Here is a 25752-nt window from a genome sequence, read left to right on the forward strand (position 1 = left end):
CTTCATCTACCTTTCCCTTTCAATTTCTGCCACTATTTTAAAATTAAGTAAATAAAATTTAGAAGATATCATTTTACATTGAAGAGAGGGGAGGTTTCTGTCTATTTTAAAATAATTTTCTTATAGTAACATTATATAGACTAAAATTATTAACAGACAAACAGAATTTGGGAGGTAAATGTAGAAGAGCTGTACTAATAATTATACTAATTTGAAATATAAAGTGAAATCTGTAACTGATAACAGTAACCTAGTGGGGGGTTTGAGAGGAGTTGTTGCTTCCGAAATCTTGTATAAAGAAATATCAAAGGATTTCTTCACCAGTTAATAGTACTGACCATTTTCTCAATATATGTAAACTCAACTCAATCAATGAATCTAACTTAACCCAAAGCAAACCATCTTACTTAACTTTCCTTGCATCTTACCTGACCTACTATGCTATCTTACACTTTCCATATCCACCACTTAATTTATTGCACCATAGTGGTATTATCCTTTTTCAGAAGCCTATAGCGAATGCAGAATGTTTGAAATCATAAAAATTAAGCCACAGAAAAAATATATAAGGAAGCAAGGTCAATGTTTTTAAAAAAATCTTTAAAATTGTTTTATGTACCAAGTCAGTAATATGCCCATACTATCTCTTACTTAGAAACCCTACATTTGACAAAATAGCCCTTGTTAAAAAAATGAGACAGTTCAGATTAGAAAAACTATAATTTTGTCTTGCCTTAATAAACCTAACAAATAATAAAACTCTGAGTATCAAAAAGTTAGCAACAGGTATTATCAAAAGATAGGTAGGAAGACTCCCACAGACATCACCCTAAAAAAGTAAAAAAAATACACTTCTGAAAAGAAAAGGAGGATGATCTTTTGGGAGAAAAATACTCTCTTGTTTTATTTTGACCTAAAGAGCCCAAATAAGCAGGCGGTCTTTGCATTTTCAATGGTGATGGCTCAGAAGCAGTAGCACAAGAATGGTGGACTTTCGATAACTTTTGGCTGTTGATTATTTTCTGAGGGTGAGCATGGCTTTCCTTAAATAGTACCTTGTAAGAAGGAAGACCACTTCTCTTTTATTAGGATAGCTGATGAGTTTCATTATCACAGAGGAACAAATAAATATATATAGGCATATATATATATATATTTCTGCCTTTTATACAAAAGAGTAAGTTGAAAACAATTTTTACGTAGTTCATTTTTCAGTCCTTGTTTCTTATGACATCCTGTAATTTATTTAAAGTAAATGTGTCAGTAAGAAACTCACAAAACTATTGAGTAAACATACATGACATATGATACCATGGCTCCTATGACAGTAGCCAAAAAAAAAAAAAGATTTCAAAACATAATTGCATTAGCTATACCAAAGATTTTGAAAGGTTATTATCCTATAAAAATGAAAGATCTTGTTTGGTTTAAAAGCTAATAACAAAAATGCAACACTTTTAGGATAAAATGTTCATATACGTCATTGCACATAGGTTCTATTTCAGTTTTCTTTTTTTCTTGTTGAGATTCCAAATAATAAAACTGTTTGCAAATTTTTGGTTTCCTTGTACCTTCTTATTTCTTTAGCTAAATTAACAGATATTCTAAGTATCTATTTTCATACATTAAGCCTTAGAGTGAAGTTGGTTATATTCTTGCATTCTTGAGAGTGACTCACAAATAGGTAGTCACATTCCAATCCCTGAAAAGAGGGATAGATTATATTGTGTATACTTAGGGAAAGTAAAAGAGATATAAAAATTTGAAAAGTATATTTACTTCTAAAATGGTCTAGTTAGAGCACTGTGGTTCAAAGGCACTTTTTCAGCTTTGGAGATGTTGACATTCCTTATCTCACTTCAATCTGAGGGCAGTGACAAGTACCCAGGGCATGGCAGACACTCTGTAAAGACTTGAGAGCCTATGAGTGCAGAAAACAGAGACACTGTTCCCAACTACAATCTACTGAATATGTGTGCGAATTAATTATTATTGGGCATAAACAACAATCATGAGGTATAAAATGGAGAATTATTTTTACTTCTCTGCAATGAGGGAAGACTTCTCAGAGGAGTTGGCACTTTTTTTCAAGCTTCAAGAAATGGGGGTAATTTCAACAGGTGAAGAGAGAAGAAAGAAGAATCTATGCATGGAGTGAAGCACAAACAAAAGCACAGGGATCTGAAACCATGTGGTTGAATTTTGTGGGGTTTTTTGGTTTTGTTTTTTAAAGACCAAGCATTTTATTTTATTTTTTAAAGATTTTTTTCTGACGTGGACCATTTTTAAAGTCTTTATTGAATTTGTTACAATATTGCTTCTGTTTTATGTTTTGGTTTTTTGGCTGCGAGGCATGTGGGATCTTAGCTCCCCAACGAGGGATCAAACCCGCACCCCCTGCATTGGAAGGCGAAGTCTTAACTATTGGACTGCCAGGGAAGTCCCTGGTTGAACTCTGAATGATGTTTGGAGTCTAAGGAGTTAGAGGAAGAGTAGAGGAAGATGACTCTGGAAAGGTAAGATAAAGTGTGATGCTCACCAGGACCACTAAGCCACCTTGCAAATTTCTGTCCTTTACAGATACAAAAGCCATCCTTTTATGGGGGTAGGAGGTGGTCAGAGTTGGGGGGTAAGGTTTGACCAAAAGGGATAAATAAATATGTCATACTCTTTATATTAAATTACTACTTAAAGGAGGATTAAAAAGAAAAAATCCCTACATTTAAGAAATGTATACTACTCTTTCCCAAAAGACAAAATATCGAGCTAGTCCTTATTTTGTTGGCAAACATGTCAAATATATTTGTATTTCCTTGTCAAAATGCAAACTGCAGACAACATAGACATAATATAAAATGACAGTGTACTTAAAGTTTCTACACCTCCCTTGCTTCTCCCAACAGGCTAAGGTTATTCCCACCTCAGGGGCTTCACACACACTGTTCTTCAAACCTCTGCATCCTTCTCAGATGTCAGCATTCAACCTGTAGCTCTTGGTGTGGCCCACCCTGCCTACTTGATCTAATTAGGTCCCTCTTCCTACCCACCCTCACCCCCCGTGGTTCTCTACCTCAGCCCTCTTTGTGCTTTGTAGGACTTTGACTTTTGTAATTCGTATTAACTTGTTCCTTGCCATATGCAGTGACTTTCTACCCCATGTCTGTAAGCTCCATGATGGAAGGAGATTCGTCTGTTCTTTTCAACACTCCACATATAATACCTGGAACAGGACCTGACATATTACAAAGATTCAATAACTATTTGCCAAATTAATAATTTTCAAATACAAAGATATATGGAATGGTCATACCTAAAAGTTATATCTTTAAATTAACAAATCAGACTTTTAAAATTTCCTGGGGTCAGTTCTTATGCAAAGAGTGAGTATAGGAGGAAAAGGAAAATATGCTTATGCTTAAAAAATGTTTCCTAAAAGAATATTTAATTAAATAATAATGTATAGTTATATTTAATAATATATGGTAAAATCATGTAATTATATATCAATATATGATTTACATAACATAGTCTTAGTATTTCTTTGGCTTAAATTAATAATTAATTCCTTTCTGATACTCAAGGGATATATCTATATTTTCCTTCACTAAAGAATATATTTCTTGATATATAAGATATATAAGAAGGATAAAAGGAAAGGTTTTGATGAAATTTCCTTCTGGCTTATCTTCTTCTCCATTCTCCCACAAAAAATGAGGTAGCAGAAGTGACTTCAAATATATCACTGCAAACTCATGAATGTCAAGAGAACAGTCAGGGTTGCAAATGTTGAAATAGACTATCAGAGAGCTCAGATGCCTTTCTTTATCTGGTAAAAAGTTAAAATTCATCCCCATCTTAAAATTCACAAGTGTAAAGCAAACCCTCCTCCATCACCCGATATGACACAGGACATTTATTGTTCATATCTATAAAATAATCTACTGGTTTATATTTAAAGAATATGCACTAAGTTTTAAACATAATTTATATTAAACAGTCCTATCTAGAAGAAAATATGTTTATTTACTTCAAATAGATGGCAACACTGGAGCTCTACCTGGTGAAAACTGTGTTCTAAAAGATAATCAGATGAAATTAGGGGAGAAGCAAATATGTTAAGTCATGATGATGTGACCCTCCATGGGTCAACAATTTTTAAAACAGTTGAGTTGGTCTTATAATACCAAGGTTTGCTGGATCATCCTCTAGGCTAAAGTGTAAAATTAAAGTCCATTTTTCTTAATAGCTTCTACACTGGTCTGAAAATATTGTCCCCAAAGTCTTCATCATGAAGTTCCTTCTTTTATAGCGCTATAATTTATCTACCTTAAAAATTCCATTCTGATTTTCCTCAGAAAATGTTTGCCTTCTAAGCTTGATTCTAAGAGCAAGTAACTCCAATTTCTAACTGTGACAATGAGCGATTAAAAAAATTTTTTTAGTTCTAGTCTTTGTTTAAAGAAGCATTGAAACTTTCGGTCGTAAATCTGCAATTGTGTGGGACACACACACACACATTCACATAGATACACACGTACAACATATGCTTCTCTCACACATCTTTGGAACAACAGGGAACTTAAAATAAATACAGCTGGGCACCAGGAATACAATGTGCTGGGCAAACATATACTCCTATTAACGTAAATATATTCTACAGTGTTTCCTGCCGGGCCCACTTAGCAATGAAAAGCAAGCAATCCCCATTTCTCGCACAAAACACCCCACATGCTCTCCAAACAACCACCCCTAACAACTGGATGTGGAGGGGAGCGGAAAGGAACAAAAGGCGCTGGGTTGCAGCTCAGGAGTGAGTCGCCTTCTCAGACCCTGGCATTTTAAAGGCAGCAACAGAAGGTCATGCTGGGCACTAGCTATCTCTCAAAAAATACGTATAGTAAGGCAACTATTATAGTCATCCGTATGTAGTAACTGCTTCTTTGGCCTCACGTAATTCGCGAGTCCTTGAATCGAAACTACCACGTAGGAGGGACGTCTGCCAAACCCCCAATGGGGACTCGCTCTCCGCCCTCTGCGCCCCTCTCCTCATCCCAAGATGCGACCCAGGGGCTTCCGAGTGACCTGTGCTGCCCGCGAGGCAGCCTTCCGGTACATCTCAACTGAACTGGCTCTCAGCTCCAACACACCCTCGGCTCGCTTCTCTTACCCCAGCCCCTGCTGAGCGCAGGGCGGGGACCAGCCCCTCCGCCGAGGTCCGGGAGCCCAGACCCAGAAACTCCCGGCATCTCCAACCGGGCTGGAAGCAGCCGGCGCGACCCCGAGGGGAGCCCAGACCCTCAGGGCAGAGAGAGGTTTTCCCTGGGAGTCGGCCCGCGTCGGACTCGGAGGGCGAGAGGCAGCGGCGCGAGCGGGGCAACCTGCCGGCTCCGGGCGGCTCGAGTTTTCAGTGGCTACAGGTTGCCCGGGAGCAGATGCCCAGCTCCCGAGGGCGGCAGGCGCTCGGAGCGCTCGGGAGGGAGACTTGTGTTGGTGGGGGGGGTTCACGGAGGGAGGCAGGGGAGCCCGAAAAGGCCCCACGCAGGCAGGGACAGGGGAGAGATCCGAGGGCACGCCTCCCCACCGGGACCCGCACAGACCTTGGCGCCGCAACCTGCGCTTCTTGCGGCCGAAGATGCGCACTTTGGAGAAGATGTCCACCAGGTTGCCGTTGCAGAGCCCGCGGTTCCTGCTGGGGCTGCTCCGCCTCCTGCCGGCGGCCGGCCGGTCCCAGTGCTGCTCCCGCGCCTGCCGCTTCTGGCGGATCAAGCCGCTGGCGATGGCCGCGGCCATGGTGGCCCCGGGACCGGGTCCGGAGGAGGGCGGGGCCGAGGGGAGGGAGCTGGGGACACGAGAGCGGGAAGGGCCGGCGAAGAGGGCAGGCCGGAGGGGCCGGGGACGCGGGCCGGGAGCGCTCAGTCCCGCCTGGGACCCATCGCCCTCTCGGCGGAGCGCGGGGCCGGGCCCGCAAATGCGCCCGGGGCGCGGCGGGGCGAACGCCGGGAGCCTGAGGTCGTGCCCTCCGCCGCTGCGGCCGCGTCGGAGCCGGGACTGGGGCTGGGGCCGCGGGCGCCGCCGCTCGCGCCGCCTTCCTGCCCGGCCCGCCTCGCGGGCGGGAGGTCGAGCCGGCCGCCTTCTTCCCGGGCAAGGGATGGAGGGCAGGTGCCGGCCGGGTCCCGCGCGTCGGCCCGCCCAGAGCGCGCTGGGCAGGACTCAGCGCCGGGCTCGAGCGGCCCCCCGGCCGGTGCCGCCGCTGCCGCCCGCTCTCGGAGTCCGCCGGTGATCGTCAAGTGCTTTGGAGATCAGCATCTGGAGAGCGCAGTCTTGTCCCCGGAGATCTCAAATCAGAGCGCTTCGTTCCCAGCCCGCTACACTCCCCTCCCGTCCCCCTCCTAGGCCAGTCTTCAGAAGGAAAGAAAAAGGTATATAGAATAAGGACTTTAAAAAATATTAGTAATACTGTAAAAGAAAGCTAAAACGGATGGCAGGGGGTGGGGTGCTGAGAGGCTGAGCCAAAGCGGGTGGAATTGAAGGAATTATCAGTGCGCTTTTTCTTGGATGAAACTCGCAGGTCTCCGAGGCTTCCGAGGCTCAGCGAGGGCTTCTGGATCTTAACGTGCCTCCTGGTCCACAGAAACTCTCAGCCGTGGTTGGAACGCAAGGTGGTTTCCGCCCGCCCCCCGCTAATCCCTTCAGCACCAGAGCCTCTCCAGCCCGGGAAGGAGGAGGGGGCGGGGAGGGAGGAGAGTGTGTCCCGAGGAGGGAGGCGCCTCCGCTCCCTACCTAATCCACCCAAAGTTGCTGGACTCTCCCTTCTGCTCCCAGGAAAAGCAGGCTTGTCATGTTGAAACCGTCGCAGAGCGAGGAGGGAGGAGGGAAGGGGACAAGACGCGGAGAGGCGGTGCGGAAAGACCCCCTTCCCAGATTTGCTCTCTAGCACTTGGAGGAAGAGATGGCAGCAGCTGTAGCTGCTGCAGAACGGCAGCGGGAACGGAATGTTGAAGAAGCCACCACAGAATATTAAGGGCGGGCGGGCTGTCACAGTATTCCAGCGACAACAGACAGCAGCCAGACTGAGGGACACTCCAGTCTGAGCTGCCGTCTTTGGCGTCCCTGGGTAGGGAGCCAGGGAGCAAAGCACATGAACTGTGTCTGAAATTCAAATACAACAGCTGCTGCCTCTTCTCCTTGATTTCCTGTCTGTGTCCTGGCAGCATTCTGTCATGGATAACCGAAAATATGAAGGTCCAGGAGGAGGGGAGCCAGTGGAGAGCACCCTAGAAAAGGAGGTTGGGAGAGAAACAATTCGTGCTTGGATGAATACACATCCCTTGGTTCCTAGGACACACTCCGAGCCACAGAACTATGAGTAGCTTTTGCTCCTATGGCTTCTTACCTTTTCCTCTTCCCTTTAGACTGTTTGCTTATCATTCCAAGAAGGTAAAGGAAAGCAACGCACAAACTAGACTTCTCGCAATCCAGTGTGAAGAACGGAGGAAAGAGAACTCATCTGATAATTGGTACTTGTAACAGTCACTTTTCTGGTGACCGCTTTAGAGCTGGAAAGAGGAGAGACACACTCAGAAGGCAGCCCTGGGAGCAGTTCTGAACCAACACCCACTTTCTCTCTGCCTCAGGAATAGGCAGTAAAGTACTACAGAGACTTGCAACCAGGCAAGTGGGAGAAGTTCAGACAAGGGCTGATTACAGGGAGGCTAGACACCTTCTGCTCTAGGGAACTTATCCACGGTCTCTCCAAGGAAGCAATTAGTGCTCAGCTGTTCTTCACTGTATTTACCAATAAGCCTCTCTTGGGGAAGAGAATTTCATCTAAGAGGAGTGTGTAGATTTGAGTCCAATGCAGATATCATTGGCTTTAGGATAATGTATATACTATTTAACATTAAAGAACATACTCTGTAAGCTTATTTTCCCCACCTTACCATGTTTTATCTACATGAAATCTATATATATAATAACTACGATTATTAAAAGGAATATCCATGAGTAATTTTCCCAGGAGTTTGCAATCCCTAATCTCCTGTGAGATAGAAAAAGTGAAGAAAAAAGGGTGTGTTAACTATCTTGCTCCATGTCTAACTTTTTTTTCTCTCTTTTACATGTCTTTGTTCTTACATGTTTACTAAGTGTATTTAGTATTGCCATGCTCTTGCTTTAAAAGGGAAGGACATTTGCAGAGATGGATACATCTAATAAAAGCCTATTCAAGTGTTTCTTTTAAGAAATTCACCGAAATAAGTCGTATTGAACAGAAATAGTAGCTACTCCTACCTTCCATTATTGAAGAATGGCTATCTGGACATTTCAGACAGTACAGATTGGAATTTCCAAACGACTTTACAATTAAAGCAAACATATTTACCTAAAGCTAGTAATGAGTTTTTCAAAGAAGCAAAATGTTAAGTATAGTCACCTTTTCAATCTAGTACAACTGCCCCAAATTACATAACCTAGTTAGCTTTTTTTTTAATCTTCTTGGTATATGTGTGTAGTATAATAATTTGAACAGAGTGAGATTAAGCTGCTTCTTATTATAGCTGTGTTAATTCTTTTCTTTCCAGGCATTTTCTTACAATTCAGGGTTCTCCCCAGTTCCTTGGATCGTATAATCCAAGGGAAGGTCGGTTTTTTGTCTCCTTCGGACCCCTCCCTTCAACGCCCAGCTGCGGTTCAGCACCGCGGACAAGGATCCGGCCACAGCCAGGGCGCGCGGAGAGCAAGCAGGTTCCCCTGAGCGTGGGTGCGCTGCTGGCTGCGAGAGGCTCCGATACTCTCTGCCCTTAAAAGCAGCTTTCCGCTGCCCACCCCAAGCCACCCAAGGCGGGAAGGAAATTAATCCTCACGGCTTCCACTGGCATTAATAACCCGCCTTGGAGCATGAAGCTTTTCAGCTTTTTGAGAACCAAGAAATACTCTTTCTTTCCTGATTTATTGCAACCCCTGGCGCAGCGCCTGAAACAGCGGACTCCTCAGTCCCGGGGCGTCTACTCAGAGTGTGAATTTCACGAGCCTTAAACGCTTCTATTTTAGGTGGCTTCTGGTTTTAAGGGAGCATGGGGTGGGGGGCAGCACTTGGGCTAATCAAGGTCTTTTAGCTTCATCTCTCCGTTTTCCTTTTACCTCCGCAAAACGCTGTTTAATTGTTTACAGATAGAGGTAAGCGAAAGAAAACGCAAGAGAGCCATCTGCTGTCTTAAGCTGTGATAAAAGCGTGTGCAAAAAACCAGGGTGAAAACCGTTCAGGGCTGGTGAACCGAAATCCATACCTTGCTGTAATTCAGAAAATAATGTTACACTCATGAGAACCGCCTCTGTGTCGTTCATTTCACCTTGGAATGTACAAAAACAAACAATATAGTACTGACCAGGTAGAGTGGCTCCGGACCAACCTGTCAGGAGTCTGAACTCTGATTTCAGACAGTCTCGTTCATTTCTGGATTTTGCTCCATCCTGGCTGTATAATGACCTCCAGTGAGTTGCTTCAGTTTCTCTCAGCCTCAATTTCCTCACCTCTAAAACTGAGATGATAATAAAATCTCCTTTTTAATTCTTGTGAGGTTAAACTTAGTAAGTGAATGTAAAGATCCTTGTCCATTGTCTGGAACATCCTCAGTGCTTTAAAATGACAGCTATTATTGTCATGATGTCCCAGATCACTCATTTCTATCACGGAAATTCTTTTCCAATTTCCATGTCTTTTTCAAGATCAAAATGTATGTATTCCCATGTATATTCCTCACCACCGAACTGGGTACTTGAAAAGACTTTAAGTAATTAGAAATGTAAAAATTATTTTGTTTTGGCAAAAGAAGTCCAAGGTCAAACTTTGGTTCATAATTGACTAAATTTGTGAACTTAGCTCTGTAAGGCTCTTTCCCTACTCACTGAATAGAGATAATAAAAACATGTCCCTCCCTCACAGAGATTAATATGTGTGCCTATGAGAAAAGAGTTCTAAAACGGTAAAGTACCACACAAGCATTAGTTCATTGGAAGCTGATTATTCAACTACTTCCCTGTGCTCGCAACGTCTCCAGAAGATGCCATGCTCCCTTTGGCCCCTCTACTTTGCATATGTTGTTCCTTCTACCTGGAACACTTTTACTGCCTCTTGCCCACACCCACCTCGGTAATATAAAACAGTAGCTGAAATCACAATTGGAGTAAAGCAATCATAGGCTTGACTGTGCATCCTTGAGCAATTCATCTAAACCTCTCTGAGTTTCTATTTCCTCTTCTGTAAAATGGTCACAATAATGCAATAAGGTGATTCTGAGGATTAAATGCGAACATGTATATAAAACACAGCAGTGCCTGCCAAATAGTGCAAATTCAATAAATGATAGCTACCGGTAATCATTTAACTCATCACTCAGGTCTTCATTTCTTCAATGACCAAGTCCTACACTGACACTTCTATGAAGATGTCTAGTAGGCATCTCGGGCTTGACATGGCCAAGATTAAACTCTCATTCTTCTTTCTCAAGCCTGCTTTCCAATCTGCCCCATCTCTGGAATGACATCTCCATTCTTCTTCTTCCTCCGGCCCCAAAACCTGGGCATGATACTAACCTCATTTCTTTCTTTAGTACCTCTTATGTAATTCCTCAACAAAATGTATTCACTCTATCTTCAAAATAGATCTACCATATGATCACTTCCCACTATATGCACTGCTACCTACCACCATGATCTTTTGGACTATTACAATAGCAACCTGATTGGTCCCTTGGGATTCACCCTTGATCTTCTTTGATATGCCTTCAACACTGTGACCAAAGTGTTCAAGGTATAACTCAGATTATATTACGCCTCTATTCAAAATCCTACACCTCAGTCCTCATGGTGCCTACAAGTCATGCTCCATGTGATCTGTATCTCTCATCTACCTTCACTTGTTATCTGACACCTTCTCTCTCTTCATTCACCAGTTGCCTTCCTCAACCTACCTGGCACGTTGCTATGGCAGGACTTCTGTGCTTGCTCTTCCATCTGACTCTCTCACCTCCTGCAAAATCTTTGCTCACTTATTATCATCCCAGTTGAGATCTTCTCTTACAAATCGAGCTAAAATAGCAACCTCCAAACACAGTCAATCCCTTCTTCTTTCCCTGATTTAAGGTTTTGCATAGCAGTCACAACTTTTAAAATTTCTATGGATTTTTATATATGTATTTTAATATGTATCTTACTTATTTGGACTATCTTGCTCTTTTAAAACACAAGCCTAAGAGGGAACATATTTTGTGTCTCATTTATTGCCTGCCACATATCCAGTTCTTAAAATGTGGCAAGGCAGAGTAGGGGCTTAAAGAATTAAGAAGTTGGATACAAAGACAGCCAAACAGTTAACACCAAATATGAGGAACAGAAAATCTTGCTTAGCCCAGGCTGTCAAGGATAAATTACCCCATGGTGCTTGATCTCTTTAAGAGAAGAAAGAAATCTAAAATTCTATTTGGAATATACACAATCTCAACCCCGTAAATAGGATATACAGAGAGTCCTCTAGACTTTGCTTGATCATTTAGGCTCAACTTAACATGACATGTAACTTGTTTTTTTTTTTAAACCAAAGCATTAGCAAAATATTTAATATGAAAAATCCATGACAATTCTATATTGGATATTTGGTTCGTCAAAAAGTTCGTTCGGGTTTCGCGTACCAGTTTACAAAAACCCAAACGAACTTTTTGACCAACCAAATATAATCATATATTTATACGATTTAAAATACCATTTCAATTATTTAATACCTAAACCTTCAAGCAAGTTAATGCTCCAACAAGAACAATGACATTTATATTGTGGCTTCCTAAAACAAGTTGTTCATTATCACAACCTTCCTGAATCACCATTCTATATCCCTAAGATGACATGCAGTTTGATTTCTGAGTTCCAACAGTGATTCTTGGGGCTTACTGAAGGTTGCGAGACTGACTTCTCTTGGATTGGAGAGGACAATGCTACTGATCTTTGTGACTCATCCCGCCCCCCAATACACATCCTGTTTCTCCCTTGCTTTCAGGTTGCCAATTGACAATATGCCTTTTCAAATTTGTTACATTGAATCAATCGTTGGAAACTAGATGAACATATTTGATAATCTATAAAGACAAAAGTAAATAAAGCCTAAGGGAGGAGAATATATAAACAAGAAACAGCCTTATTGATACTGATTTCATTATTTAAAAAGCCTTTTCCCCTTGCCTTCTGCATTTTTGTTATATTCTAGTTTGTTTTATTGAGTAGATTGCTTAAATTCCAAATATGTAAGTTTTTGTATGGTTTACTAAAAACAAGTGCATTCTTTCAACTTCAAATAAACAAAAAACTCTAAAGAACATATTCTGTGACACTGATGTCATAATTAAATGTTAGCACTTCTTATTTTCACAAAGTAACAGTCTACCTATTTTTCTTCATATATGTCATTGCCACAGCCATCATTTCAGTGTAACCAAATTCATCGGATCTAAGAAACCATTGACTTTAAGATGCATCATTTAGCTACAAAGGAAAAAAACCATTTTGTTCAACTATGTCACATCATAGATTACACGATGTATATCAATTTCAGAGATATTTATTTTAAAAAAACCTTTGCATCTTAGACAACAAGATGGGGTATAATGGGACTATGTAAGTCTATAAGTGGGACTGTACCCTTATTAACCCTGTCATGCTCTGTATTTTGCTTAGACATCATACATCTTTTGGTTAAAATAGATTTTAAGTGCTTCAGAGAAACTGTGTTCTGAAATATCTTTAGTTTCATTATTATTGTTGTTGTTGTTTTAATTCTTTTATCTCCCTGTGAGTCTGAATTGGAAGGATAGATAGGGCGGAAACAAATATTCCTCAAATATTTCCTGCTTACTTATTTGATCATCTCCACACAACAAGCGACTCACTCCATTTTGTCACATGGTTCCCTTTGTGAGTGAATCACTTTTGAACACTTAAAATTAAGGATAAAATATGAAGGCCCAACATTTTTTCACAAATAAGTTATCACAAATTAATTTGGGATGAGCTTGAGTAGGGTTAAAAAGGATATATTGACATTTATGTTTTCATCCTTTGTTCTGGATTAAATGGGTTTTATTTGAAAATGTATGAGGTAATTCTGAGAATTTAGTCAGTACTGATGACCCTTTTCATTTTTTACTCATTTGGAAGAACATCAAAAAGTAATGTTAAGATGCACTTGGGACAAATTTTCAGGTAGTTAATTAAGAATGAATGTGTATCCCTTCCTTATAATTCAAGTTCAAAACCTTATTTTATTTTTTCTGTGATAGTATTATTGACCTTTATTTTAGATTCAAAGGATAATCGAAATGAATGTTAAAGTGTTTTAAGTTAGATTTTTCAAGAAGTAATTGATTGCATTAATGTTATAACGGTCTTGTTGATTAATTTTGCTGGATATATTTATTTCTCATAGGGAACAGATTTCCATCTATTAAAAAGAAACCTGGAAGGAATTTTATTGTCACTTAATATTTTGATTCAATAAAGAAAAAGTGGAAACTATTGGTACCGAAAACTTGTGAACATTCTTACCTATAGAAGCAATACCAGATTGATATAAGCAGATGGCTTCGCTTTACAAATCTAGTGTATTTTTAAAATCTGGCTAATATGTTGGAAAAATACTCTCAGTGGTTTCCAGCCTGCTTTATTAAAGTGAACCCAAAATGTGCATAGCATTCATTTCAGAGTTGTGAGCAATGACTTATCTTTCCTCACTCTACATGGGTTGTGGGAGATGATAATAACATCGATTTAATGATATATCAGTGAATCGGGTTTTTAAAAAGAATATTGAATATATGTGTCGATGGACACTTAGGTTGCTTCCATGTCCTGGCTATTGTAAATGGAGCTGCAATGAACGTATATACAATGGAATATTACTCAGCCATAAAAAGAAACGAAATTGAGTTATTTGTAGTGAGGTGGATGGACCTAGAGTCTGTCATACAGAGTGAAGTAAGCCAGAAAGAGAAAAACAAATACCGTATGCTAACACATATATATGGAGTCTAAAACAAACAAACAAAAAAAGGGTTCTGAAGAACTTAGGGGCAGGACAGGAATAAAGACTCAGACGTAGATAATGGACATGAGGACATGGGGAGGGGGAAGGGTAAGCTGGGACAAAGTGAGAGAGTGGCATGGACTTATATACACTACTAAATGTAAAATAGATAGCTAGTGGGAAGCAGCCACTTAGCACAGGGAGATCAGCTCGGTGCTTTGTTACCATCTAGAGGGGTGGGATAGGGAGGATGGGAGGGAGACGCAAGAGGGAGGAGATATGGGGATATATGTATAGGTACAGCTGGTTCACTTTGTTATAAAGAAGAAACTAACACAACATTATAAAGCAATTATACTCCAATAAAGATGTTTAAAAAAAGAATATTGAATATTTCAACAGAAAAAAAATTATTCAATTTCCAAAAAAATGAGAAATGAACTTTCATTTATATTCTCAATGCGAAGATTCTGTGTGCACTTATGATATAGCCTTATCTGTATTTAACATTGTAACCAATTTATATTCAATGATTACTAGAATGGTCACTTTCATAGCAATTAAAGGTTCTAGGTTAATTATGTTCTTTGTATGTAGTATAAATGGGCTAAACACATATATGAACATGTGCACCCATGCACATATGCACACATATATACATATGCATGTGCCAAAACACATAGCTAAATTCATAACTCTGGTAAAGATAATTGTAAAGCATTAGTGATTTCCAAAGAAAAGTGACTTGCAAATTCCCAATTCAAGAATCTTAGAAAACTATTTTCATTACCACCCTAAGAATGTAGACAATATCTACCTAAATTCACTTTTGAAATTTTTCTCAATAATAGTTCAATGGAAATTAAGAATAAATTAGAGTATAGGTTTTAGCCATAATTCTTTGAACACAAACTGAGACTATGTCTCTCTCAATTTATAAAGCACCTAAATAATATTTGTATAATAGTCTGTGAAGAACTTTTACATGCATTGAAGTGGGTGTCATGATTTCCATTTAAGATAAATGTTAGGTCCCAGAGTTGGTAAATGATTCTTATGTTTACAGTGCTAGAAAGTGGAAGAAACAGATCTTAAGTACATCCTTTTTCTACCAAGCTATCTCCATCCAGCTATTTAAAATTTGACTACGTGTCACAGCACCAACTCTAGGATGGAGACTCTCACATGGGATTTGAGGACTCTCAGCAGTTTCATGGATGGATTTAGGATTATCTGTTGATTCTCCCTCACATTTGTACTAAAGGAAAAAAATGGGGCACATGTGCACTTTTATGGAACCTGGGTTCACAGTTTTCATCCAATTCTCAAAGTGACCTGTTTCCAAAGCAAGAATAAGAATCACAACTGTAGAGGGAGGGAAAGAAGGAACACACAACACCCAGTACTACATTTCTGACTATAAAAGTTAATACATACTCATTAAGAAAAAGTTGGAATATAAAAATAAATGATAAATAAAATCACCTCTAATCTTGACATTAAAAGTTTTGGTGTATTTCTTCTGGCTAAAAAAAATCATTACATGAAAATTTGACCTCATATTTTTGGCACACTTTAGTGACTAAGAAACACACTGAGGTAAAAGCCAGTGTATCATTCATACACTTTAGCTACATGAAGTCCATCAGAAACTACTATATTCTACATTCTATATTCTCTAAAGGTTCTTTACAACTCAAAGATCACCTCCTTGTAAGTCATGCTCTAAGTGTTCTAATTTCTGGGGCCAATCCTTGCTTTAGTTTTCAGAGTTTTAGGAAGTCCAGCTAAATAACTTAAGCCTTAGGGTTCTGAAAAAAATTTCTATTTATCTCCTTCAAATCTGGGAATCTACTTCTAAAAACGGCAGGTGAAAATAATTTCCAAAGTGCAATGCACTTAAGAAATGTTATCATTATAAGTTGATGCCATTTTGCGGGTTCAGCAGAATCTAGTTCCTACTTTGTACTTAAGAACTAAACAATTATATCCTTAAATTGATGCCCTGAGTCCTTCTCAGTAACCTACAATATGTTTCCTATTGCTTCTGTGACAATTTGCCACAGATTTAGTTGCTTAAAAACAATACATTTATTCTCTTGCAGTTCTGGACGTAAGAAGTCCCAAGTCAGTTTCACTGGGTTTTGGTCAAGATATCTACAGAGCTGGTTCCTTCTGGAAATGATGAGGAAAGAAACTGCTTGTTTTTTTAATCTTCTAGAGGTCAACTTCATTCCATGGCTCAGGGTCCTTTCCTTGTGTCATTCCAACCTCTTGCTTCTCTTGTCACATCTACTACTGCTGATTTTGCCCCCATTCTGCCTCCCTCTTCTTAGGGTCCTAGTGATGACATTGGGCTCACCCAGATAACCCAGGATCATCTCCCAGCTCAAGATCTTTAATTTAATCACATCTGCCAAGTCCCTTTTACCATCTAAACATACAGTTGCAGGACTAGGGATTAGGACTTGGACATCTTCTGGTGGGGGGCAGTGGGGACAGCTATTATTCAGTCTACCAAGCCTACCCTCTATCTAAAGCACATGAAAATAGAGCCCTGCCTAGCATTTGATAATCACCACCCCCAACCCCAAGAGCATGGACAAGGTAACTGCTCCAGAATGTCAGTTTTTAAATGAGAGTACTGTTTCCTACAAAATATAATTCTTTTTAACAACAGCTGTTTACTTGATTGAACCTGACTAATGCCTGCTTCTGCACCCCCGTTGCTTTACTCCCTGCTCAGTGATGTCTTATTATTGGCTAGGACTCTCTGATAGCACCTGCTTACCTGAATTTCTTATGACTTTAATTACTGCATCTCTCAGAAAAAAAAAAAAAAAAACAGTACAGCAATTTTCAGACATTGTGGAAACAGAGCCATTTTGTTCCCCTGTGGGTTGTGAGGATGCATTTTCTGAGTCACACATAAATCCATGAAGAATTTAATTCCTTGAGTTTATAACAGCCTTTCATGAGATTTAGGGCCATAGAATTGAGCTGAATAAAACTAAAGCTAAACATGTGATGCTCTACAAGATGAGATTTAGGGCCTGAGGCTATCACCAAATGAAGGAAATAGATTCAGAAAGTGTTTTTTTCCCCATTCCATTTTCATTTTTTTTTTTTTTTTAGCTCTAGGAGTAGTAGGTAATTGCTGTTTCTTTTCAGAAATTTAGACTAGCTCCTTAGGTAAGATTTTGCCTTCACTCTAGATTTGACACTGACTACAAATGAAAGGTATCACTGAGGTTAAAGATTTTTTTAAAGGAATCAGAAATATTCTTCAGTGAGTTTGATATGGACAGAGGGATAGAGAAGGAGGAACCTCAGAAACAAAGAATAATTTCAGGCAGAACGTCATGGAGAGTTTTAAATAAACAAATTCTGTAGCCCTGGTCTCTAAATGTCTCTTTGCTCACTCCTCTGGCCCTTTTTCCCTTTTTACGTCGTCACTCACTTTACCTTCCTCTGAGTCCCTACAGAGGTTTGAAACTGGTTTCTAGAGATGAGAGTATCCAATGGTTGCAAGAAGTCTTTGGCTGTGAGTCTGGAATAGCAGCTATTCTACTTTGCAGGCAAATACATATAATTTGAAACACCGAGACATATCAGTAAATGGGTCTCTTCCCAATGAACAGGGATAAAGGGTCCAAGCAGAATTATTCTTCCCCCAGATACCTAACTGGTGCAGCCACCTGGGCTGAGGAGGAGAGAGCCTTGGTCATGCTCATAGACCTGTGTGCACCTCCGCATAAAATGGGCTTAGTGATCTTCTCCAGGGATTTAGTTCTAGCAGGACAAGTCTCAGATTAGTTTATGTCAGGGAATTCTGACTACAAACAGGAGACAGCAATTTCACATGTCTTTATACTACGAAGATTTGATTTTAGCTCTTGGTGCCCTGCTACAAGAGCCAGACAGATGCTCAAGCACTGCGTTCTACTTTTCAGGTTACTTAGGCAGATAAACCAGGGGTCCTAGTTCCCAGACCTTTACTGTAACTTCTTCACGTGCCCTCTGAAGGGGCACTGTACCCTCCGCCTCAGTAAATGCATTCCCACCAACTCCCAGCTTCTCAAGCTTCCGGGGATGATCTCTTTGCCTCCCAAACATGCCCAGCCACCCGAGTGCAGGGCTCTGGACCTGAGGGCTCACCTTCCCAGGGCCTGGTACATGCGGATGCTTCCCAGCTACTCACTCAGTGATTGGGGAAGGAAGGAAGACAGAAAGAAAGGAAGACCCTTGGGTTCTGGACTTCTGGTCTCTTTAATTCTCCACCCAACAGTAAAACACACCTGCCCTTGGGTCCCATTTCCAGCCCTCACCTCCTTTCTCATCCCAGGTAACACTGTAACTTTTCAAAAGACTTGAAAAAAAAAAAAAAAAACCAAACCAGCACCTTCTCTGAAAGAAGCTACTCTCACGCTTGAAGCGCTAAAAGAGGTCAAAGGGGCAGAGGTTTGTGGAGGTCTTCGGACCCCCCGATTTTCTGCTGATTTTTTCTGAGAAAATCACTAATAGGTGCAACAGAATCATATCTTATTCCTCAATTCCAATCATTTCTAGATTTGAACTGGAATCTTAATTTGTTATTATATCATTATGCCCTATCTTTAAAAGTTAGAATGAGAAGTAATCTTAGAGATGATCTAGTCTAATAACCACATTTTACTGAGCAATAAACTCAACCCCAAGGAGGTTAATTAATTTACTTAAGTTAAGTAGTAAGTTAATTACAGTAAGTCCCCAACATACAAAACGAGTTCTATTCCAAGAGCGTGTTCGTAAGTCCAATTTGTGTGTAAGTCCAACAAAGTTAGCCTAGGTACCCAACTAACACAATCGGCTATATAGTGCTGTACTGTAATAGGTTTATAATACTTTTCACACAAATAATACATAACAAACAAACAAACACAAAAAATGAAACATTTAAAATCTTACAGTACAGCACCTTGAAAAGTACAGTAGTACGGTACAACAGCTGGCACACAGGGGCTGGTATTGAGTGAACAGGCATGAAGAGTCACTGACTGGCGGAGGGAGAGGAGGTGGGAGACGGTAGAGCTGAAGGATCGTCAGCAACAGGAGATGGAGGGCAAGCTGCAAGTTCACTCGCGCCTGATGCTGATGGCACACACGTTTGCATCTTTGAAAGTTCGCAACTTGAAGGTTTGTATGTCAGGGAATTACTGTAATAAGCTAACTGGAAGCAGCTCCAGGCCTGGATTCCGAGTCTCCTGATGTCAGGTGCAATGACCTGTCCATTGCACCTCTTACTTCTCAGAAGAGCTTGGCTACACTGGAGAAGACTGCCCATTATATGGTCCCCAGACAATTCTGACACACAAATCTCCTCTCTCCTTTCTGTTAAATGCAGCCCCCCCCCTTTTTTTTTTTTGCAGATACACCCACTATTCTTAAAGAACCCGAGTTGTCTACGAATTACTTCATCTGATTTGCAGAATGGGCCCCCTTCGGTCAATATTTTCATAAAAAGGTAGGTTACATAAAGGCATATGTCTTAAGTGACATAATCAGCCTCCATTCATTCATCCATCCATTCATTCATTCAGTTAACACATCTATGGGGCACTAACTCTCCATCACTATGCTTGACCAGTATTCAGACAGAAATGAAAAGTGATTCTACCCTCAGGCAACTCAGACTATATGGGAAGATGGCTTCATACATAAGCGGGACTGAGTGTTAGAGATTCAGAGTGTAAAGCCTGCACAAGAAGAGTGGGAAGAGGAGCCAGCCACCTGGTGTGGGTCTGGAAGGGCCTCCTGGAAATAGTAACACAGCAAGCTGAGATTTAAATGAATGAATGAATCAATCAATCAATGAATAAATAAATAAATAAAAAATAGTGGTGTTCTACCAGGTACACGAGAGGGGCTTGGGGATTCCAGAAGGAAAGAGTCAAGTGAGAGAAACCCCAAGTTAAGACACAGCTTCACATGTGAAGTTAAGTGAAAACCGTTTCATACACCAACAGTGCCCAATCTGTGTTGAGGGAAGGGTATGAAGAGCCTTAGCTGGTGACCATATTAGGAGTTACTGGGGGAAATTTGCACCAGCACTAGAACCAGCCGAGCATATAAATATTATGTAAGGATACCCAGAGTAATGTATTTCCCTGTATGTTTGCAATATGATCCACTCACTTACCTGACTATTTTCATGTCATGTCACAATTCTCATGCTGCCCTTTATCCACACTTTTCTATCAACCTGAGAGCCAGGGTCATTGGAGTTAAATTGTACACAAAACAGTATCTCTGTGACATATGTCATTAAACATATGTCTATACACATAAAATAGACTGAAGGGCAATATTAACAGCGTTTATCCGTGGGTGGTGGGTTAGAGCTGTTTATATTCTTTGTACTTTTCCCCCAATTTTTCCCAAGGAGCATGTGCTAACTTCATAACCGTAAAAGGTTGCCTTTTTAAAAACAGAGATATTGATTTAGAAGAAATAGGAGGACAACACATGCAAAGGAGAAAGTCTTTACATTTAGCTGTGGGTATCATTAGCTGATTAGATTGTTCTTTCTTCTAAACTGCAATTAATTTTATTTCTCCTTTTAAGGTGAGAACATATTCTATTTATACGGTATCAAAAGGCTTGTGTTTAGAATTCTTAAACATCAAAATCTTTCCCTTTCCCCTTCTGCTTTCAGAGATATAAAATTTTACTATTCCAATAAGATCACTCTAAAAACACACACAAAACAACAAAAAGAGTAACATCGTTTTCTTTGAAAAATCAAGTTGCAATCTTTTTTTTTTTTTTTTGCGGTACGCGGGCCTCTCACTGTTGTGGCCTCTCCCATTGCGGAGCACAGGCTCCGGACGCGCAGGCTCAGCGGCCATGGCTCACGGGCCCAGCCGCTCCACGGCATGTGGGATCTTCCTGGACCGGGGCACGAACCCGTGTCCCCTGCATCGGCAGGCGGACTCTCAACCGCTGCGCCACCAGGGGAGCCCAAGTTGCAATCTTTAAGACAACCTTCAATATAGATTTTTAGGATATGAGGAATATAATTCAGGGTTGATAGTGTTTACAAGGTCTGCTGTCATAAAGAGCAAAAGTAATTTCCTGCAGTAGAGTATTGCTCTTTTTATGGCCATTCCTTGGCTCCTAGATAAACAGACCCAATTTTAATTATAACACACTTATGCCCCATATCCCAGTATTAATGCTGTACTGATAAACACAGAAATGCAACTCTGTCATTGGAAGACTTAGTTCTCATGATGCTCTCTCTGTATGGTTATACAATCATTCCGTCATTTTCTTTTTACCTTAGAGGGTCTTAGTTACTTGCAAAGTTTTCTCCATCAACTTTCCTGGCTAGATGTTATCAACAGTTCAACCGCATCTTCCTCACAGAGGTAAGTTATTTTACACTATAACAGTCCTTGACAATTTAGTCTAGATTAAAACACACACACACACACACACACACAGTTAAATAAATATTGCTAAACCCTCTGGGTTTGTCAAGGAAATAAAAATTTCTTCCACACAGAGTTCCAGAGACTAGTTTGTTAAATTCACATTTACCCTTCTGCTCAGCATTTCCATCAAAGAGGCTTCAAATCATCTAGTCCTGTTTTATTCTAGCAACACCATCCAGGAGATGCCTGATTTCCACTGGCACCCTCCATGGACTGAGGACATGATAGATCCAATGTCACCCTCTCCTTTCCAGATGGCTTGAAATTTAGAAGGCCCTTCCCAGTATTGGGCCTGAAGCCTGATGTTGTACTGCTCACTGGGAAAAAATATGTTTCCCTCTTCCACATAACCATCTTTAAATATTTTATTACAGAACACTATTGATTTCTGTCCCTCTAGCTTTCATACTTTTAAATGACATTGACCCACCCATGAGAGCTGTCACCAAGGTCATACAAAACCTAAAGGTTTTTTCTGCTTGTCTATTGACTTTTTCTGCTTGTCCCTCGAACTCAGGTGAACCCTTCCACTCTCGCCTCTCTGCTTCCTTGCCCGTGGCTTCCTGAGTCCTTACGTCCACCCGCACGTTGTCTCCGTGCCAAGTCTTCACAGCCATGTTTTCTCTAGACCTTTCACTGACACTTCAATTAGTAGCTTATACTCAGTGTCCTTGCCGTTTCTTCCAAGGATACATTTTGATGTTCTCTTTAGTTGCAAACACTAAGACTTCAAAATGAGGCTGCCTTTGTCTTAATTCTCTTAAAGCCTCTCCCAGAGAGATTTTCAGCTTCACTGAGTCAGGGACCTTGTCTGCTTTGCTCACTCCTCATGCTTGATGCTCCCAGAGCCTGGCATCGTGTTTGGCCTCAGAAGTGTTTCAGTGACAGTTGGTGCAAGGCTTTGGAAGGTGGATTTCCTCTGGGTAAGCTGGACAGGGTGCTGATGGCCATGTTAAGCCTTCAGATCAGAGCTGCACACGGCAGAGACAAGTAGGGTCGAGATCTCAGTACCCTTCACTGTGCTGAGGGTCTGAAGAACAAGGTTGACCCAGCTTGGACTTGCCTTTAGCACCTCAAGTCTTCTGCACATCATTTCCTACACAAATTAGTTTATTATTTTAATCCAGTGGAGCTCCACAGCTGCTGTTCATGGGAATCACATAAGAAACCTAAAAAAAAAGAATCTTTGGGGGTCTTAGGTGGGTCCTAAGTATATAGAGAACCTTCTCTAAAAGCTCTCCAAGATCCATTTCAAATACTATGATATTATGTAAATGATCAGAACATTCCATTAAAATTAAGAGTGTATCTTTCCAAGATTTTCTGGAAGCTTATTCTTTCTTTCATGTGCTGATCTGTAGCATTGCTCTGCAATTTTTCATATATGGAAAAAGAAGTCCTTTAATGGAAGACAGTCTGGCCCATTGGAAAAGAGGCAGGTTCTTTTTCTGATTTTTAAAAAAGGAAACCATAAATACATAAATAAGCAATATCATCACAGAATTTCATGGGATGGTTCTGGGCAAACTTTGGCTCTTGGATCTCTTGTAACTACCAGCTGAATTGAAATATGTTACAGGCAAGTTTTCTAAAATGAAGGAGCTTTTTTGTTTTGTTTTGTTTTTATAATTGAAGTTATTTGTCAATCACTTGCACTTACTCACTTTTGCTAAGCTTCTCTCTTTTTTTTTAATTATAGCAAATTAAATTAAAAAAAATAAAGTACCCAAGAAGAATTCTGAGGGCAAGAATCAGGTTCTAAAAGTCTAGTCAAAACATTTTTCCTCAGTGTTTAACATAGGAGACAAACTTAGAGGGAAGAGAAAACCGTAATCACATGATTTTGAGATCAGTTTTGGTGAGGTGGACAAAAGAAGCAGAGAGAAAGATGGAACAGCTAACCAGTTTTTGTAACACCCTGAAGCCCTGTTTTCTCTCTTTTGTTTCTTTTTCATTTTAAATCCTTTTTAGCCTTAATTTTTCACTGTATCCATTTCCATCTCTTTTCATTGATCATAACATGGAAATGACTGAATTATCATTAATAACATTGGTGATATTTTATATATTTTCTTCTTAGTATTTTAAAGGGCGAGTTATTTTTATCCCTCAAAACATGTTCAAACAGACACATTAAAACTAACCAAAATTACTGATGCCTTTTCCCATAAAACACAATTTGTATGTGTTTGTAGTCAGAACACACTCTCTGCTCAGCTCTAACTTCTCATTGTGTATAGAGGAAATGCTTTAATAGCAGTACATCAGAAATTGACTAATAGAAGATTTTCAGATTGTCTTTTGTGAATATGTCTGTTGAATCAGATTGAATTAATGTTATTAATTATATATTGGTGTATTATCTAATTAGTTTATGATTCTAATTTCACATACTATTCTAATCTTCTCTACAGTTTAAGTAACTGAATATTAATCTATGTATTATTATTGCTTTTAGGTACATAAATATGCATACTACATACATACATGTTTTTGGTTTCTACAACTATGACTCAGAGTAGAGAACACATTTTAATTTCACAAGTAATTTACTTTGGATTACAATTGTTGGCAAAGCATGAAACTATAAACGTCCATAACCAACTTGGTTAATATTAGCAAGTGATGACTTTTCTAGTAGCAAAGGGAAGATAAAAAACATTTTGAGTACTTGCAAGTTTCGGACTTTTAATTTGCTTCATCACTAAGGCAAGGAGGTAGGCCTTGAATAAGTCAGTGACTCACGAGAGAGAAGCCTTGATTTGATAAATAAATGCGGTCCATGCAACAGCAGAAAGCAGTCTCCAAGCTGCAGTGGTACTTGATGGCAGCTGGTTCTCCAAAACACAACATAAGGAAACAACCCAAATGTCCAGCGATAGGAGGATGGAAAACAAACTGTGGTATATTCACACACACCCTGAAGGACTCCCCTCCAGTTACAAAGAATTCCAAATCTCTGGTATACACAATAACAAATAAACCTCAAAAACATGATGTTGAACACTTAAGGAAGCCAGTCACAAACAAGTACAATCACGACTCCATTTAAAAAGTGGAAAATGTTACCTATGGACATCAGAAGAGTCTGTCTCTGAGGCAGGGGGTTGATTGGAAAGGACAAGACGGAACTTTCTGGGGTTCTTTGCCTTGATAATGATAGGGAAGTGTGCACATTTGCCCCAATACACTGAGCTGTACCACTGCAACATCTGCAGTTTACTTTGTGTATGTTACACTTCAATAAAATTCTATTAGAAGAAAACAAATAACAATAGCAAAAGCACCTACTCAAAGGACCCTAGCAGCAGTCCTGTGAACAACCGTGGCTGATGGAGATTGTCTGGAAGACCACACTGCCCCACCCTCCACACCACTATCTCCATGAAAGATCCTCTGACACTGGGTGGAGATTGGGGGAATATAAGGTCCTCCTGGGGGTGGCTGGTAGCCCTACAGTCCAAACTGTGACAAAGGAAACTCAGTTCTAGCTTTTGTTTTCGACTGAGTGAGATACAAAAGGACATTATGGAGCTATAGACACAGTACAATGAAGTAAAAGAAAAGAAAAGGCACTTATTCCCAAGAACATGTTTTAAAAAAACATTTCCTGCTAAGGTTGAAATGACAATGGGAAGCTTATCACTTTTTACAATTAGATTCAGGCAAATTGTGAGAGTGAGTTGATATGAGGCCAGGATCTTCCTCTCAACCCCTTCAGAGCCATCTCGAGCCGCCACTTGGTCCCCTGGTACCCGCTGATGAGTGCTCACTAACCAGGCCACCTACCAACAGACCTGCCCAGTGCTTCTTGGTCCTGATACCCAAGCTGCCCCCAACCACAACCGCGACACATGCAGATACATAAAACCCAAAAGTTATACAGATGTCCAGCAAAGTGTCTCTCTCCTCGTGGGGCTTCTAAGTTGTCATCTAGCTACTGTGACCAGTTAATCTGAAAAAGCATTAAGTTTATGCCCTTTTCCTGCTCAGGTAAGGGGTTTTAATTCTTAATAAAATATTTTTAACCATATTGTATAATCTCAAAAGAATAAGATATTGGCAGTCCTGCATCAGGTAAATGAAGGGGAGATTCTGAAGGCTGGATGGCGGTGATGGAAAGGTCTTGCCAGGATCTCAAACATCCTGCATAAACGAACATTTACTGAGTGCCAGCGGACCCCTAACATACATTATCTCTTTTTTTTTTTT

At 40.3% G+C, this 25752-nt stretch overlaps 1 protein-coding gene across 3 annotated transcripts in view; it reads right to left on the minus strand.

The window, feature by feature from the left end:
• FGF14 (fibroblast growth factor 14) overlaps window positions 1-25752 on the minus strand; it is a gene marked incomplete at its 5' end in the record, with an annotated part of 580960 nt that overhangs the window by 170169 nt on the left and 385039 nt on the right. The window contains one exon of one of the 3 annotated variants that reach the window (XM_081215043.1): window positions 5598-5790. The exons of the other annotated variants lie outside the window; for them this stretch is intronic. Coding sequence (XP_081071169.1) covers window positions 5598-5790 — 193 coding nt within the window. Of the gene's footprint in view, window positions 1-5597; window positions 5791-25752 lie in introns of those variants that run through there. 3 annotated transcript variants of the gene reach the window in all.

Source organism: Mesoplodon bidens (genome assembly GCF_964165515.1).
Source record: "Mesoplodon bidens genome assembly, chromosome: 17".
In the NCBI taxonomy this organism is placed as follows: Eukaryota; Metazoa; Chordata; class Mammalia; order Artiodactyla; family Ziphiidae; genus Mesoplodon; species Mesoplodon bidens.